The 17321-nt window shown below is 41.5% G+C and overlaps 1 protein-coding gene across 2 annotated transcripts in view; it reads left to right on the top strand.

The window, feature by feature from the left end:
• Positions 1 to 17321, top strand: part of TTC13 (tetratricopeptide repeat domain 13) — a 70764-nt gene that overhangs the window by 5155 nt on the left and 48288 nt on the right. For both annotated transcript variants that reach the window (XM_090043710.1, XM_090043719.1), the window contains exons 3-8: positions 5074 to 5149; positions 11157 to 11227; positions 13704 to 13769; positions 15995 to 16087; positions 16271 to 16387; positions 17176 to 17286. In XM_090043710.1, the coding sequence (XP_089899836.1) occupies positions 5074 to 5149; positions 11157 to 11227; positions 13704 to 13769; positions 15995 to 16087; positions 16271 to 16387; positions 17176 to 17286 (534 nt within the window). The remainder of the gene's footprint in view (positions 1 to 5073; positions 5150 to 11156; positions 11228 to 13703; positions 13770 to 15994; positions 16088 to 16270; positions 16388 to 17175; positions 17287 to 17321) is intronic.

Consider the following 17321-nt stretch of genomic DNA (forward strand, 5'->3'; position numbering starts at 1 on the left):
ATAATGCCACTACCTGTGCAAGACAGGTGCTCAGTCTTTTGGCTCCGCAGCCCAAATGAGTGGCACAGCCAGTCTGTGAGCCGGATAAGACCCTGTGCACCAGGTTGGGTCTGTGTGCCTCTGTCCAGACTGTGCTGCCTCTATCCAGGCTCCATGTGCCAGGATCAGGACCCTGGGGCCCTGTGCCACCTCCAGGTATATATTTAGCTATGTGTGCCAAATCTTCTGACTGCATTCATATATATATTGTTTACAGGAGATCAGTGCTTTTCTGAAAATGTCACCCATCTAGTTTCCTTGAAAGTGTCAGATAATGCATTTTATTTTTTCATGCTTATATTCTTTCGTCTTGTTCCATCCCAACAAATAAAGAAAAGATTGCTAGTTTTTCTTATTCTTAGTGTCAAATCTAAAATTACAGTAAGCCTGAAAGTAAATGCCATTCTTTTATCATAGATGGAACATTTTATTGCTGGCTTCTCTGATATAGTCTCTGTATCCCAGTTCATTTTTGTTGCTAGCAGTTCCTGTGAGTTGTAGGCTATCAATATAGTGCCAGGTCAGTTTGATTTGAAATTTATTTTCTATCTGAATTTTTTAGCACACTGAATGCTGATTTAAAAAAAAAAACATTTCAGGTCAGATATACATCTAGTGTATAGACCTGGTGAATGATGTTTAAAATCACTACTTGTAAATATTTCCGGTACGTGGTAACTTTTACAAGCTGCTCTTGGATGGAGTTGGAAACTCTTAAATGAAGAACTACTATTAAACCAAACTTTTCATAAGATTGTTAACTTCTTGTAAGTATCTGAACACTGAACTTTTATGGAAGAGATTATTGTGTAGTGTTAATGTACATTAAACATACCAGGACAGAGGTGGTTAGCCATGTTAGTCTGAAGATGAGCAGAAAGTAAAGCAAGGTGGCATTTTATAGGCCAGCTGGTTCAAGGAGGAATGAGCTTTCATAGGTAACAGTCTACTTCATCAGAAGTTCATGTTGCATCAGACTACATAGGTTGTTGTCTATGAAAGTTAATGCCTTTCTGAACAAGTTTTTTTTTTTTTAATGTAGTGGTTTTCAAACTTCGTAAAGTCACAGAACCCTTTCATATCACTGCTGCTGTTATGGAAATTCTACTCCTATCTTGTGAGCTGATGTGGAGCTAGGCAACCTAACCTGGCAGCTGTAGTACACCACCTCCCAGCCCGCTTTGGCATTTGCCACACAGTCAAATGGGTCGCCAACTGGCTGGAGGGCCGCACCCAGAGAGTGGTAGTGGATGGGTCCTTCTCAACCTGGAAGGACGTGGGCAGTGGGGTTCCGCAGGGCTCGGTCCTCGGGCCCGCACTGTTCAACATCTTCGTCAGTGATTTGGATGAGGGGGTAAAAAGCACCCTGTTCAAATTTGCTGATGACACTAAGATGTGGGGGGACGTGGGCACATTGGAAGGATGCAACAGGCTACAATCAGACCTAGACAGGTTACAAGGGTGGGCGGACGAGAATAGGATGGGCTTCAACACAGACAAGTGCAAGGTGATGCACCTCGGGAGGAACAACCGGCACCATACCTACAGGCTGGGGAACTCCCCTCTTGTCAGCACGGAGGCGAAAAGGGATCTGGGGGTTATCATTGACTCCAAGATGAACATGGGCCGGCAGTGTGGGGAGGCAGTCAGGAAGGCCAACCGCACGTTGGCATGCATCCACAGATGCATCTCGAGCAGGTCCAAGGAGGTGATCCTCCCCCTCTATGCAGCACTGGTCAGGCCGCAGCTGGAGTATTGCGTCCAGTTCTGGGCGCCACACTTCAAGAGGGATGTCTACAGCATGGAGAGGGTCCAGAGGAGGGCCACTCGTATGATCAGGGGACAGCAGGGCAGGCCCTATGAGGACAGGCTGCGGGACCTGAACCTGTTCAGCCTCCAAAAGAGAAGGCTGAGGGGGGATCTTGTGGCCTCTAATAAACTAGTCAGGGGGGATCAGCAGGCATTGGGGTAGTCACTGTTTCCCTGACCACTGCCAGGAGTGACCAGGAATAACGGTCACAAGCTGACAGAGGGTAGGTTTAGGTTAGATATCAGGAGGCGCTACTTCACAGTTAGGGCGGCTAGGGTCTGGAACCAGCTTCCAAGAGAAGTGGCGCAGGCTCCTACCCTGGGGGTGTTTAAGAGGAGGTTAGATGAACTTCTTGCTGGGGTCATTTGACCCCAGTACTCTTTCCTGCCATGGCAGGGGGTCAGACTAGATGATTTGCTCAGGTCCCTTCCGACCCTAGAAACTATGAAACTATTATGCTTGGTCTCTTTGTAGAACCCCTGATGACCTTGGGTTCTGCAGACCACAGTCTGAGTTTGAAAACCACTGCTCTAAGGAGCCACCATGGTCTGTTAGTATTTTCTAAACATGTCAGTAAAATCCCAAAGTGGTCCTCAGCAGTATTGGTTTTCTAACTATGTAAGGTATTTAGGGTAGATCTGGCTTCCTAGAAAACTGTTGAAACCTTGTCATTACCTGCTGTCCTGCTGTTCAGTCCCAGTTTTTTATAACAGTGAAACTATGGCCATTCAATCACAGTTGAAGCACCATTTGAATTAGAAACTTTTAGAAAGTGACGCCATTGTAAGGGAACTATATGGGAATTATAACCTTTTCGGTAGGAGATGCCAATCTAAAGATAGGAAGACTTTATTTAGGACTTATTTGCCAAGGGTAGATAAATTGATACTTCTGTCAATAATTAAGTGGTGGTAACTACTAATCTCTTTTCCCCTAAGGGTTTATTTTCATCAGAGATCCTATTTATAAACAGGTGAATAATGCTGAAGGGTGTAGAATAAAAATTGTTTTCTTTCCATTACCAAGGGTCTAACAGACATTAGGCCACTTGGACCATATTTTTTTTAAGTTATGCAGCACTGTGATGCCCTGGAGATGCAAACACCAGTAGTGAAGCTTTTTAATGCAACACTTCTAAAACATAGGAAAGGAAAAAAACAAAGCCATATCCTTCAGTTGAAAAGTGGTGACAGCAATGGAATTGAAATTATGGATATACAAGGGACATGTAAAGCAAAAATAAAAATAAGAAATGAGAGGGAAAAGGAAGAACAGGCCTTCCTTATTCTTGCTTCTTGAAGTGATCTGAATTTGGGTAGTTTTTGACTTGGCAAATAAAAGCTTTCTGCCCAGCTCTGGCTAAATCCTACATTTTTAAACTTGATTTTAACATTTATGAACATAAACCAGGTTACTAATAAGTAATTTGTCTTAAGGCAGTGTCCAAAGACTGCATTCAGGGTCAAGGCTCTGTTGCCTTGGTCTGTACAAGCACACAAGGCAGACCAAAATGATCATACTCATGGATTGTTTCCTTTGGTCTCTCCAATGGGGTTTGCTTTTGGTACTGGAAAACCAAACCAGATTCTTGTAAATCAGGTAGAATTTATGTGCCTTAACTAACTATCAACGAAAAGTTTAGCTGTTCAACTTATCAAGGAGAATTGGAATATAAAGTTTTTTGGGTTTTTTTGCTAATTCTGGGCACATTTTTTTTCTGGTTGCTTTAATTCCTTTATTTAGGTAATTAGCTTTGCATAGTTCTTGGTACATTGTTTTTATATTGTGGCAAAATATGGTAATTTTTTTTCTGGTTCTGGCATCTGACATTTTGTGTTCCTTGATGCTGACAAGCCAGGACTCCCTAACTATAGTTTTTTTGTGGGCAAAGTAGCAAATACTTACCAATAGAACGGACACTAGGGATAGCAGATGGAGATTTGGTAATGTTCATTTACTAGCAGTTGTCTGATGTTTTATATAAACAATGTACTTTGATACTAAATAACAGTGGCTGCAGTACATTTTAAAATATCATGGGAACAATGCTAGGATTTTGTACTCTTTGTCTGTGTTGTAACAGTTCAGTCAACAGCAGTCTATCATTTACTTGTTTTTAACATGGCCATAGGTAATTTGACTAGAAATTTTTCTGAATGGAGGGGTGGGAATATAGCATGCACCATGCTTTCAGTGTGGTGGATGATACACTAATGAAGCTTCTCTTGATAATCTCTGAAAATTATACTGTAGAAAAAAGTGGACAAGATCCTCAAGTTGTGAAAATTGACATAGCTTTACTGATATTTAATGGCACTTATAGGAGTTTACATTATCTGAGGAACTGGCATAAGATAGTTTCACCATTTTGAGTTCTTCTTTCTATAGTTTTTACAGATAGGAACTAAACTGTTTGAATTTAGTAGTCTTAGCCTAAAAATCAACAATCCAAACACCATAGTACTTTATTTAAACTTGATCCATTGCAGGTATATTTGTATCGCTGTCTGGGGAAAGCATCTTGATGGACATAAGCTTCTTGAAATCTTGTAAGATCTCCCACTGCAATCAGCAGCAGCTTACTATATGAATCAAAGATCTTCATGTGCACTGTATGTTTACACTATAAGCATCTTTAGATGCATCTCTTTGGGCAGACTTTTGCACGTTATATGTAACCAATTTATTATTATGCATTTTTTGGTCTTCCTGTCTTTGCTGTGACTGGTATAATGTGTATTAACTGTAAAGTTCAAACTAGTGAAGAAATTTAAAAATTAAAAACTTCATTGTTAATTAAACTTTTGTTTGTTTAATACTCCATCATTCTCTCTTCTAAACGGATAAAGGATAAAATGTTTCTGCTACTACGTATATACTTCTCAGGTATCCATCCATATTTCAGGGTAAAAAGAGATGTCTGCTAAAGGACATCCCTTTTTTCACTCATCCTCTGTGTGTCTCTTGTCATTTGTTATATGAAGTTACAAAGGTTTATACTCTTTAGAGATCAGCAGCATCTGATTGAAAACTATTTTATCTCCCCACAAAAGTCTAGAGTAAGTTTTAGTATCTCTTCAGTTTTGTTACAAGATGCGTTTTACTTTAATAGATGTGTCAGGCTTCTTTTCAAAGATTTACACCTTAGGTCATCAGTACTAGATTGTGAAAAAGAAAGATTTTTTGTCATTGTCAGCTAAATATCACAATTTAATGTTTTACAGAGTCAAGCAAAGTCACTTGCAGAACACAAACGATTTCCATTTGCCACTGATAATGATAACACAAATGAAGAATTGGGTAAGACATTTTATGTAAGATCTGTTGGGGTGGTTTTACATCTTACAGGTGTTGATTTTCACAAAATGTTTTGAAACTATGCCTATAGTTGGTAATTCAAGTGATTCCCTTGGATCATATTTACTGTTGTATATTACTCCCTGAATAATAAAATTTCAACCTTTTGTTTTTAATGATGTAGAGAGAAATTCACAAATCTTTTCCATATCAATACTTTCTACCCTGCACAGTGGGATACTTGTCATGTCTGTGTAGGTGGATGTGAAGAAAATATTTTATTGCAAGCCTTATTGCAAGCCTGTTAAACACACTGGAATACTGCCCCCCCGCTTAGTTTTCTGTTTTGTACCATTGCTAGTAATCAAAGACTTTCTGTATACTTGTGAACCTTCTGTTTGCAGCAACTTTAGGACTATTTTTTCTACCTTTTCCAAGTTTGGTTGGAAGCTTATCTTGTGGACTTGTCTTGCTGCTTCTTGGTACTTTATGGAAGTGTTCCTGGTGAACTGATGTTGTTATGCAGGCAGGAGGTTATAGTATAAACTGTTAGCTATGACTGTAAAAAGATCATACCCTATAATTGGCGCAGCTCTGTAAGCAAAACCCTTTGTATGGATGCTGCTCTGGTGGCAGAAGGTGGCTTATGCCAGCAGGTCTTTCATTTGGTTAGCTGATGTAGCCCTGGCAGCTGAGAACCTCCTTTGGCAAAGTTATATCCATATGAGAGATCCCTGCTTTCTCAGTGCCACAGTGGAATAGACATGGCCTCAGTGTTCTACCTCCAAGCACAGACACAGAAGTTTGGTCAAGAGTTTCTTGAAGGGGCCCTTTTCTTTCCTCTCCATCTCCAAGAGGTACTGACCATTTTCCCTCCCTCCCTCCATCTTCGTAAGTCAGGAGGATAGGCAGGAGTATTTTGAAAAAAAGCTGGAGTCTACCTTGGGACTTGTCTCTAGAACAGAACTGGTATGGGTAGGCCAACAAAGTCTCCCAGCAGAGTTGCAGTTTATGCTGGCAAAAGGAGTTCTTTATGGTGGCAGAGCTACACCATCTCCCCAGGTGGCTTATTTTATTTTGACCACAGTTCTTTTGTCAGCACAGCTGTGGATTTTGCCGACATCGGTATGTTGGTGGAGAGAGGTAATTAGCTGTGTGGGTTGTGGGTGTGCGATGTTTGTCATTTTCCTAGCTGACACAGCTATGCTGAGAGAGATTGGTAGGGCAGACTTTGCCTCTTCTGAGCAGATTGTTGGCCCCTTCAGTCCTTGGGCTTGGTTGGCAACAACAAACCCCATGTGTAGCCAAGGGAATTGGCATCCTATCTATCCCACTTCTCTTTTTAGATGCATTTAGTTAGGGAGTTTCCTAGCCCTCTGAAGTTTTTGTTGGTCTTGATCTTGTGCTTCTCCGGAGACATGCGAGCTGTATGGAGATTGCCCAGGGTGTGGCCTGTTGATTAGGGTTTCCAAGGGAGGGTTTACCACCAGTATTTTTGCACTCGCTTATCCCCACCCTTCCACAAAATTGGTGTATTGCATTAATCAGTCTGCTCTTATGTGACACAGCTGTTCATTATCATGGGTGTGATTGTGATATCATGATGAGTGGTGGGTGTAATGTGGATTTAGGAATTGAGCAGAGGAAAGGCAAATGAGGAAAAAGCCAGGAAATCACAGATCTTCTAGCTGTCATTGACTCCCTTTCACACTTCATTGGATTGCAGCAATGTTGTTTAAAACCAGATTCATTGCTTGGTTTCCATGTAGCGTACACATAGTGATTTTTTTTTTTTAAATGTATTTTCATAGATCCCCTCTCGGCCTTCTTTTGCGGAGGCTGAAGAGATTGAGGTCCCTTAATCTCTCCTCATAGGATCTTGCCTACAGGCCCTTAACCATGCAAGTAGCTCTCCTGTGGACCCCCTCAAGGTTATCCACATCCCTCTTAAAGTGTGGTGCCCAAAACTGGATGCAGTACTCCAGCTGCCATCTTACTAGTGCCGCATAAAGGGGAAGTATAGCTTCCTTAGACCTGCTCGTGATGCACCTACTAATGCATGAAGGAGTGTGGTTGGCTTTACTTATCAGTTTGTCACACTGATGACTCAGTCAACTCCAAAATGAACATGACTCAGAGATCTCTTTCTGCTGCTATACTGCTTAGAAAGTCCTCTCCCAATCCATAGGTATGTTGGTGATTCTTTCTTCCTAGATGCAGAACTTTGCACTTGTAACAAATTTATAAATTTGTTATAATTTTTCAGGTATCAAATCTAATTATTGCAGGTTTGCCTTGAGTGTGTCCCTCTCTACACTCCTACAGCAGGAAACATTAAATCTGGGGGAGACAGGTGGCCCCCTTGCCCTCTGCCCACCCCCCCCCCAACTTCTTCCCCCCCACAATCCCTTTCCTGCTCCCCCACCCCTTTCCTGTCAGACCCTGATATCACTGAGCACATGGAAGTGAGGAGCAAATTTGAAAACACTTGGTTTAAACATATAGGCAAATTTACTATGGGTACCTATAGACTTGGTTCACCCAGAATTGATGGATTTTACCTTTTTTGGAAACTACTGCAAGTTTTAGTTGAGGAACTCCATAAACACACTTTTAAGCAGCAATTTTGCACCTCCTTCTTATGTGTGTGTGTGTGTATGTGTGTTTATATGTTATTTTATATATATATATAATATTACAAACTATGTATGATATTAGTCAAAAGCCAAAAATACATGAGTTCATATGGTTCTTTGGCCTGGGTTTCACCAGAATTAACAGCATTTCAAGCCATGGTGACCCCACAGCTTAGCACTGCTTAGTACATATGTGTACTTTGGATACCCCCTGTCCCCCACCCCCAACAAAGGATCCATTGGCTAGTTAACACCCTGCTCATGATTGGAGCTGGGTGTTCTTGTCATGAGTCCTGGGATGCTCCAAAAATGAATATGCAGTTAATGATAGGCACTGTGTTTTGTGAGGTTTCCTTGTACAGTAAAAGCTGTGTTATCTGGCACTTTACCATCCAGAATACTCTGTTAACTGGCATCTGTCCCATCATGGCGTTTCCAGTTTCACCGCTGCGAGCTGAGTTCCACTTCTTCCTCGTGGACCACAGCCCAGGGCAAAGCAGCATGCATGGGGGCTCCCCTCCCTGTCCCCTGGCACACTGATGCCAGGGAGTGAAATCCCTGGCGCACCAGATGCAGCAGGAGGGGCAGCAAGACAAAGATGCCTCCAACCCTCCAACAGATAAAGACACCTCTAACCCCCTGGGCTGCAGATAGGTATAACTCTCAGACAACTGGCACATTTGATTAACCGGCACTCCCATTCCCCATGGATGCCGGATAACAGAGCTTTTACTGTATACAAATGTAAGAGGAGGATTTTTTCCCTCATGGTATCAGGGGGCACCTTGTCTTGTATTTGACTAAATATGTCAGGAGTTTTCAACCTTTTTGTATCGTTGTACACATACCCCCGGTTGACAACCTCTAAAATATGGTATCTCAAAATAAAAAACAACGACAAAAAAGATTTTCTGGTCCGTAGTATAGGTGAGTAGACTGAGAGATCGACTGAGACCTCAATCCCCAAGCACATTTAGGTTCAGTTACTTCAGTGAAATTAGGTGCCTAAATGCTTTTGTTGATCTGAGTTGAATTACACCCATAATTAAAGATGATATCAATGACATACATAGATGCTTTTTTTTTTTTAATTGCTGTATGCTGTTGGGGATTAAACGTGTTGGATATGGAAGAGAGAATGGAACACCTCTTCCAGCTTCCTACCTTTTTTTTTTTAAATGCAACATGATCCTCTTTATGGTGTATGCACACACAAACTCTTCAAAATTATTGAAACAATGACATTGAGGCTATAAAGACAAAGTCTTGTAGGTAAAGAAATCTGGTTGCTTGTGCAAACTTAATTTGCTCCCTTGAACAAAAGAATTTTGATACAGCCCCAAATTTCATGGTCCCATACTCTGATGTACCACTGATGTAGGGGGAGATTTGAGACTTTCAGGGTAGAATTCAACCATGTGAAAACTGAGATTATCTCTTTCTGCAGTTAGTTGTATGCCTTGTTAATACTGGGCCATATTCATTATGGGATATAGATAGGGTGACCACTAATGCATCCCCAGAATACAGGACAGCCCCTTGGTGAAAGGTAGGCTTCCTTGGCCAATCAGCTTTGAGGGGTGGGGTCACTGCCTCAGCCAGTCAGCAACAAGGGGTGGGGACACTGGGCATCTTGGCCACTCAGCAGCAAAGTGAGGGGGGCACTACCTCCTTCCCTCTCTCCCTTCTTGGCTGGCTCATCCCCTCTTCTCCTGGCTGTGTGCATTACCTTACCTCTAGGCATAGCCGATAGACTCATGAGGACAAGTGATTGACATGTATTTCCACCAATGAACCGAAAAACAGGACTTTTTGCAGTCTGTTCCTCATTCAGAAATGAACGGGGTCAAAGGGTTTAAAAACAAGACAGTCTGCTATAAAACAGGACCAGTGGCCACCCTAGATATAGATGTGCAATACTCGGCATCACTGTACCAAATTGTTAGGTGCTGGCTTATGGGGTGGAACGGAGAATGCTGAGGGGAAGCCACTAAGTTGCCTATTCCAGGTGTCAGTAACCCTTTAAAAACAGAAAGACACAACTTGCAACTTTGCTACCGCTGCTGGATGTTGATCCGCTTCTCAGTGCTCCAACCCTCCCTGTTCTGTGCCAAGGAATGGTTTTGCACTTCCCTCCTGCAGGCTTTGCTTACCCTTGCCACTGAGTGCTGCTGTTTCCTGTGGCTAACACTGATGGGGAGCAGTAAATATGGCAGTCAGTTTAAGTATAGGTCACTGAAAGGGCATTCCTTTTTGCAGGGCAGAGGCAGCTGGGGCACTGTGGAGGGCATTGATTGCATGCAGTAGAGGAATACATGGAGCAGGGCAGAGAAGGTGGCCCTGCTGTTGCAAGCCACTGGTTCTCTACACCTTTCCCCCCAACACCCATCCTGTTGCTGGTTGGATCTGGCTTTTGGGTCATAGGTTGTGGATCCCTGCCCTATCCAGGGAGAGAGTTAGGGGCTTAGGAATTGTGTTCACAGCAACCAGCAATCTACCAAATCAGGCAGCTCAGGGGACTTAGAAGGAACACAGATACCTAATTTGTGGCTCTCAAATGACCCTTGAGGAGCTCAGCATATTTTTGCCACGGTAGTGGCAGTCTGGTCATGTGCAGTAGTAGAAGTGTAGGTGCCAAGATTACTGGCAAAAGCTTAGATGTATATAACCTTTCAGGTGTCAAAAGGGTTGGGCAGAGGGGTTGTAGATTGTGTTCTTGGACTGCTAAATCTTGCTTTAGGCATTTGGGGCACCTATAAATGTGACTGACACTTGCTCGAACTTGTTCTAATTAGTACAAGTTGGAGCAGACTTGATTAATCGAGTTTGCTGGAGCATGCTGATTAGTCTGCTCCAGCAGCCTAAGTGTTGCGTGTATTCAGCATCCCCATGCTTCAAAATGGTGGCAGGGGCACTTGAACTAAAGCTTGTTCAATGAGCTTTAGCTAAAGCGCCTCTGCTACCATTTTGAAATGCAGGATGGCGGCTCCCGGGAGTTGCTCTAATTAAAGCATGCCATAAAAAAGTCCCTAGGGCCCAAACCTACAAAAACACTTAGGTGTATCCCAACTTCTGTAGCCAGGAAACAAAGTTTCTACAGAGAGTTCTTCATTGTGTAATGTCCATCCTATGCACAAACAGAGGCCCAGTCCACAGCAGAACCTGCTCTACTTAGTAGATGATAGTATCTTCTGTGAAAAATGTATGGATTAAAAACTCAGCCTTATCGGTACAGTGGAGATTAAATAAGTAATTATGCAGGGTAAAGGGTTGCAAATGGAAGCTACATTTGGTTAAACTTTAGAATATTTGAGGACCAGCTATTTCTTGCTTGTGCTGTTTTAACTTTAAGATTTGTAATTTTATTTTCTCAGCAATTGCCTATGTATTGATTGGTAATGGCCTATATGATGAAGCAGTACGACATTTTTCATCAATGCTACAGGTAAATGTTCACTTGTTTTTGTTTGAAAATTTTAAACTTTAACTTTAGTTATTGCTGTTCTGGTTTGTAAAATAAAAATTATTGTAAAATTCTAACCTAAAATCACTCTAGCATTTAGGACAAACATTTTGGACCGATTCACTGCTATTAAATCGCTGGATTTTTTTGTGAAATTAAAAGGAGACTCTGGTACCAGATGTGACAGTGAATGCAACAGATAAACCTGGTTTAAAAAAATAAAAAATCCACATACCTGATTACACAAGTATCCAGGTAAATCAGTTTATAATCAGCTAGCCTGCTGAAGGGGGATTTATTTACTATCAGGAGACAAACAAACAAAAATCACTTTACTTGGGCTGTTTCAGTTTCTTAGAAGAGTAGTCCCTTTCAGTTGCACTAACATGTAGATTGAGTTGTCTTTCAGTATATTATTGGTAGGAGTACACTGATAGAAATTTAAGCGCCCGATACTGATACCTGATTTTTAAAGAGGCATATTGGCCGAAAACGATACAATTTTTGATACAGCTGTGTGCAGCTGGTAAGTCTGTTGTGGTGGAAAAGATGTGAGGGGCAGATAAACAACACCCCCCCACCCCCCCCCGCAGTGAGGGAAGGAGTAGAGCAGGTGCTGCCTGGGTATCCCGCACAGGATGGAGCCGCAGGACGGGGCCGCGACTCATTCAGGGAACACAGGGACGGGTCTTGCTGCTGTGTGCACCCCGGGAGGGCACGGGGACATGTGCCCCTGGATCTGCGCATGGGGAGAGGGCGGAGGGGACTGCAGCTGTGGGCTGGCAAAGGTGGCTATGGGTTGGGGCTGCAGCAACCCCAAATTTTGTCGTAGTCTCCCAATAGCCATCACTGCCCCCCCCCCCCCCCCCCCCCCCCCCCCCCCCCCCCCCCCCCCAAGTCCAGCCCTGCCCAGGCCCCAGCCCACACTGCAGCCCCCACCCCATGCAGATCCAGGGGCACATGCCCCTACCCCATGCCCTCCTGGCATGTGCGCAGGGGTGGGAGACCCACCACCACCATCGTGTGGTGCCCAACCCCCACACAAACACTCCGGATGAGCCACAGCTGTCCCATTCCCTGCCCCGCCCTGCCCCAGCTGAGCAGCGCCTGCCCCTCTCACTGTGGGGGCTGTTGATTTGCCCCCCATGCCCCTTCCCTTCCCCTTCTGCAGCCCCCTTCCCACGCAATTCATACCACTTCTCTATGAAACTCTGTAAATCACAGGCTGACACATAACCACACCTAGGCAAATTTGATTTATAAATATGGATTATTATGGATAAGTTGCTTTAATTAACTGAAGCCCAGGTCTGTTTTTAAGACGATCTGGTCGCCAGTAATCAGTGCACACCATGAAACGCTTTAATGATCCTTTATCTTGATGTAATAGCATTCAACTGTGTGACTTTTTTTTTTACTCAAATATAAAGCAGAAACCCATGTGCCATTTAACTAAACTTAAGTAATCTAATGAGGTTACTGGCAAATTCAGCAGGAAAGCAGAAAGGTATGACCTAAAAACTTGCAGGTATATGTAGACTTCTATCTTGAATTAGTCATTTTTTAAGTTTCTAACAAGGGTTTTAATGTAGGAAACCCTGTTTTGTGTGTACCACAGACTACTTCCTGCCTTCTGCTGCTGAATTCAGAAGGAAACCTAATAAAAAAGTAAGTTAGGAACAGGTGTTGCATCAGCAGAATTAGGAAGGGTAAAGAGGGAGTGTGTGAACATGTGTGTGAAGTCTGTATACGGCAGAAGACTTTTATTGTGCATATTTTAGTGAAAATGAATACCACTTAGCAATTGTCACACTTACTGGACACTGACTGGGAATTATCATGCTTCACAGATGTTCATTCCATAAATACATTTTAAATGAACATAGTACCAAATACTAAAATATTTAGCAGAACACAGGGAGAGGTGTGTTTTAGCAGCCACACTAAAGCAGGGAAACAACCCAAAGTTAAATAAAAAGCTTTCTATGGGGAAATCTGTGCTAGTAAATAGTTGATATCTGTCAAGCTAACAGCCTTGGGTGTGCCATTAACCCACTATTTAGTAGTAAAGTACACTGTTCCCTAGCAGTCCTTACAAATAACTTGTTAACTTTACTATGGCTGTTTTTTCCATAATTTAAAAACTGTAGATAAAATTGTTCTAGCTGTGGTTTTTTTCCTCACTTACTTAACACAAGTTTGGTGAAGAGATTTCACTCATTTTCCAAATACCCAATGGAGTGCTTAAGCCTGGACAATTATAGCAACAATTTAAAAGCTGTGAAAATAATGGTTATGATAAATTTTATTTTGTATCTTTATTTGGGGGCTATGACTAATTCCCAAGTGTTAAATAAGCAGCAAATAAAGTACAGCATGCTGGAGAAAAGAGACCTTAGATTCACTTAATCTGATGTTTATGTGAAATATAATTGTATTTGTATTTTGCTTTGAATAGGAGGAGCCAGAGCTGGTTAGTGCAATTTATGGACGAGGGATAGCATATGGGAAAAAAGGACTACATGTGAGTATTTAATAACTTAAATGTTTATCAGAAACATTCGAATGTAAACTGTAAGAAAAAAAAATTGCAACAGGAATTAGATCAATTGAAATTGATTATATTCATGCCGCCCCAGAGTCTGTCAGTACATGGTGGTAATGTTGTTAATTTTTGTGTTGAAATACCTTTTTCTTTCATCAAAAGATGCTTTGTTACTGGGGGTAGCAGGTCCTTCTTCAGACCTGAGAAGAACTAGTTGTGTGTAGGAATGTCTTTTATAAAGACAGGATGTGATAGTGAAGGAAAGATAGCTTATGTGTTTAGAAAAAAATCAGAGAGATTAATAATGGCATTACAGTTTTTGCTATGTCAAGCAGCTTCTATTTTATATTCTGTCACTTCTTAAATTTTTTTATATTGTATGCACTACTACTTCCCTGAGGTCCTCCGTAAATACATGATTACTTCTTGGGTTCATACAAAAATATTCTGAATTTACTTTGCTTGAGTAGCAGTCCTCATAATTACTAACATGAACAGTTTGGCTATGTTGGGTTTTTTCCTACTAGATGTACATGTTTGCACTAGGTAGAACTTTAGTTTGAATCAACCATTTAACTTGGTTTCCAAAGTTTAATGAAGTTTAACCTGCATTTCCAAAGTGGGTAATAACACAGAGATCAATAGATTAACACAGCAGTCCAGAGTTTGAAGGGTTGTCTATCAATGATAAAAACTTATAAGCAAGAATACGTTTTCAAGGTTAGCACTTTGTTTTTGAAGTATGGCTAGATATCCAGACCTTGTCCAGAAGGTAAGATTGCCTGCAAGTGTTCTGACTATCATGAGATGAACTGGGTGACTCCATGGGAATGCCATTGTGCAGGAGCTCTAACTGCTAGGGAATGTTGACAGAAACTCCTGTGACCTGCACTTGCATTTCTGCCTCCCTGTATCATTCTGTGAGTTTTTGGCAGCTGTTTAAAATGGCCCTGCTTCACAAAAGCTGGTGTCTATGTGAAGTATTTTGTGCAGTCTTTTTTTCCCTTCCCTGACTTGATGCTAGTCTGAGATGTACCTTCCCCCACCCTCCACTGTATGCCAGATCTGGTGCCTCCTCAGGTAGTTCTGGGATAGGCACTGCATGTGGTACAGTCCCAGGCCAGCTAAAGTGGATGTTAGATCCAGCATGTAGCGGAGGAGGGAGGGAATTAATTTGTGGGCCCAATCCAGCCTGTGGAACCAGCTCTGCACCATTTATCCAGCCTGTGGAGCAGTTGCACACCAAATGACTTTGACTTAAACTATACTGATAACTTAATTCCAGTAACTACTACATTATTTTACATTAAAAGCCTTAGTATAAGTTGGCTAAAAAGCCTTAATTTAATGCAGACAAAATGTACATTCTCATGGTACTACTGTTCTTCTTAGTACTGTTCCTACTGTTTTGGAAAAAAGTTATTTTTACCATATTTACTCAATCCTAAAACAAACCCCCACTCCCATTTAACAAGGGGAGAAAACCCCCTTTTCTTAGAATTGTATATAAGGGTAATGGATGGAGTGGGGTGAGGAGCCAAGTGGATGCTGTGGCTTAGGCTCCAGCACCTACCCAGAGTTAAGTCCATAGCTGCAGCTACTTCCTGCCTTCCCCTGCCCCCCCACTGCCTCTGCATCCAGTTACCTCTCCCTTGCAACTGCTTTTCCCCATTTTTCCCCCCTACCCCACATAGCTTCTGCTCCCCTGCCTGCCTTTCTCAGTTCCCCCACCCTTACTTTTGCCCTGTGCCAGCAGGCTCCATGCATGCTGCAGCCTGGGGCATTGAGCATAGCTTTAGCCTGGCCCAGCAGGAGTGGCACATAACAGAAGGCAAGCTACTTGACATCCCCATGCAGCAGTGAGAGGGATAAATTAAAGACAGCCATCCAATAATTAGATTCTATACATGGAAAATTGTAACATTTATTATTTTTCCCTGTATAGAATCTAATTATTGAGAGGTTGTCTTAAATTCATGGCTGTCTTAGATTTGAGTAAGTGTAGTATTCATGGTTAGTGTGTGTGTGTGCGTATATATACCTTGTTAAGTTCATACATCACTTCCCTCTGTTAGTGAAGCAGTTCAAGTACTCTGTTCTCATATTAGTTTAGTGAATATATAGACTTCTTTGAGTTATTGTCTTAAATGATTAGTTTAACTTTTAAGTTGGTATGCTTATGTATCTTAACTTCCTCTTTTAAGGACATAAAAAATACTGAACTTGCTCTGTTTGAGCTGAGTCGAGTGATTAGTCTAGAACCAGATTGCCCTGAAGTATTTGAACAGCGAGCAGAGGTGAGATTTCTTTTCCTTCTCAGATCTTTTTCAATTTCTGGAACACACAGATTCAACTATTAACATACTTGGGAACAAAATTAATTTTCACATTTGAAGGTATGCCAGGTATTAAAAAATGAAAGAATTTTGGAGCTTCTCAGCTTGCTCTTTCTGAACTAATTGCTTGCTTTGGATTTTTAGATTCTGTCCCCATTGGGCCGAATTAGTGAGGCACTGGCTGATCTTACTAAAGCCATTCAGCTGCAGCCATCAGCGCGACTTTACAGGCACAGGGGCACCCTTTACTTTATATCTGAGGTTAGTTTTTTGTTTTATTTTGGTTATGTGAGATTTTTTTACTGTTAGATGCTACCTTCATGCAAGAAAAAAGGTTCTCCTCTCCCCATAAAAAAAATTGTTTGTAATGTTGTGGTTCACCAGAAATTAATTCCTTTTTTTAGGATATGCTAAACAGAAAAGTTCATAAGACATTTCATTTTCATTATTTAGTGAACACAGAAAAGCAAAATGGATACTGTCTAATTTTTTAGGCCATCTATAATTGTTAGTGCTGTCTCTGCCCTCTGGAATGGTGTTGTGGATAGAGGAACTTGATTTGATAGTTTAGCCTTCAAATGCATATAGAAATTATTGTTGGATGCTCACTTAAAAAGAGCTAAATTTATGGATAGGACCTACGTATCAACTACATAAAAATATTTTTAAAATCCTTAAATAGTATCTACTCACTATGAAAATATTTATTTTACTTTTCGAATGCTTAAGGTAACGTGAAGCTGGTGTCTTTAATTGTTGCTTTAAAAATGGTTCGTATCATGAATAACAGCTATCCCAAGAAGATGATAAAAAACAGCTTTTTCCATTGATTTCATTTGGTTTATTTTTAACCCGTTTTTCCATTTATCTTATCTTGCTTTTCCTTAGAGTACTGATAAAAGGAAAGATGAAATAAACTTGGCCTAGAACTCCAACACATTCCTTTGGTGCAAAATGCACATGTTTAATTGTAAAAGGGCTTGGATTTGTATTTATCTATTTTATCCAGCAGTTACTTCATTGTCTGAAAGTGATGTTTTGTATAACAGGACTATGCAACAGCCCATGAGGACTTTCAGCACTCCTTGGAACTGAACAAGAATCAGCCTATAGCTATGCTTTATAAAGGCTTAACATTTTTTCACCGAGGACTTCTGAAGGTAAAATTGTTTAAATTATCCATATACAGAACAAA

This window comes from Crocodylus siamensis, chromosome 1, assembly GCF_052110815.1.
Source record: "Crocodylus siamensis isolate JL-2025a chromosome 1, ASM5211081v1, whole genome shotgun sequence".
NCBI classification, from domain to species: domain Eukaryota; kingdom Metazoa; phylum Chordata; order Crocodylia; family Crocodylidae; genus Crocodylus; species Crocodylus siamensis.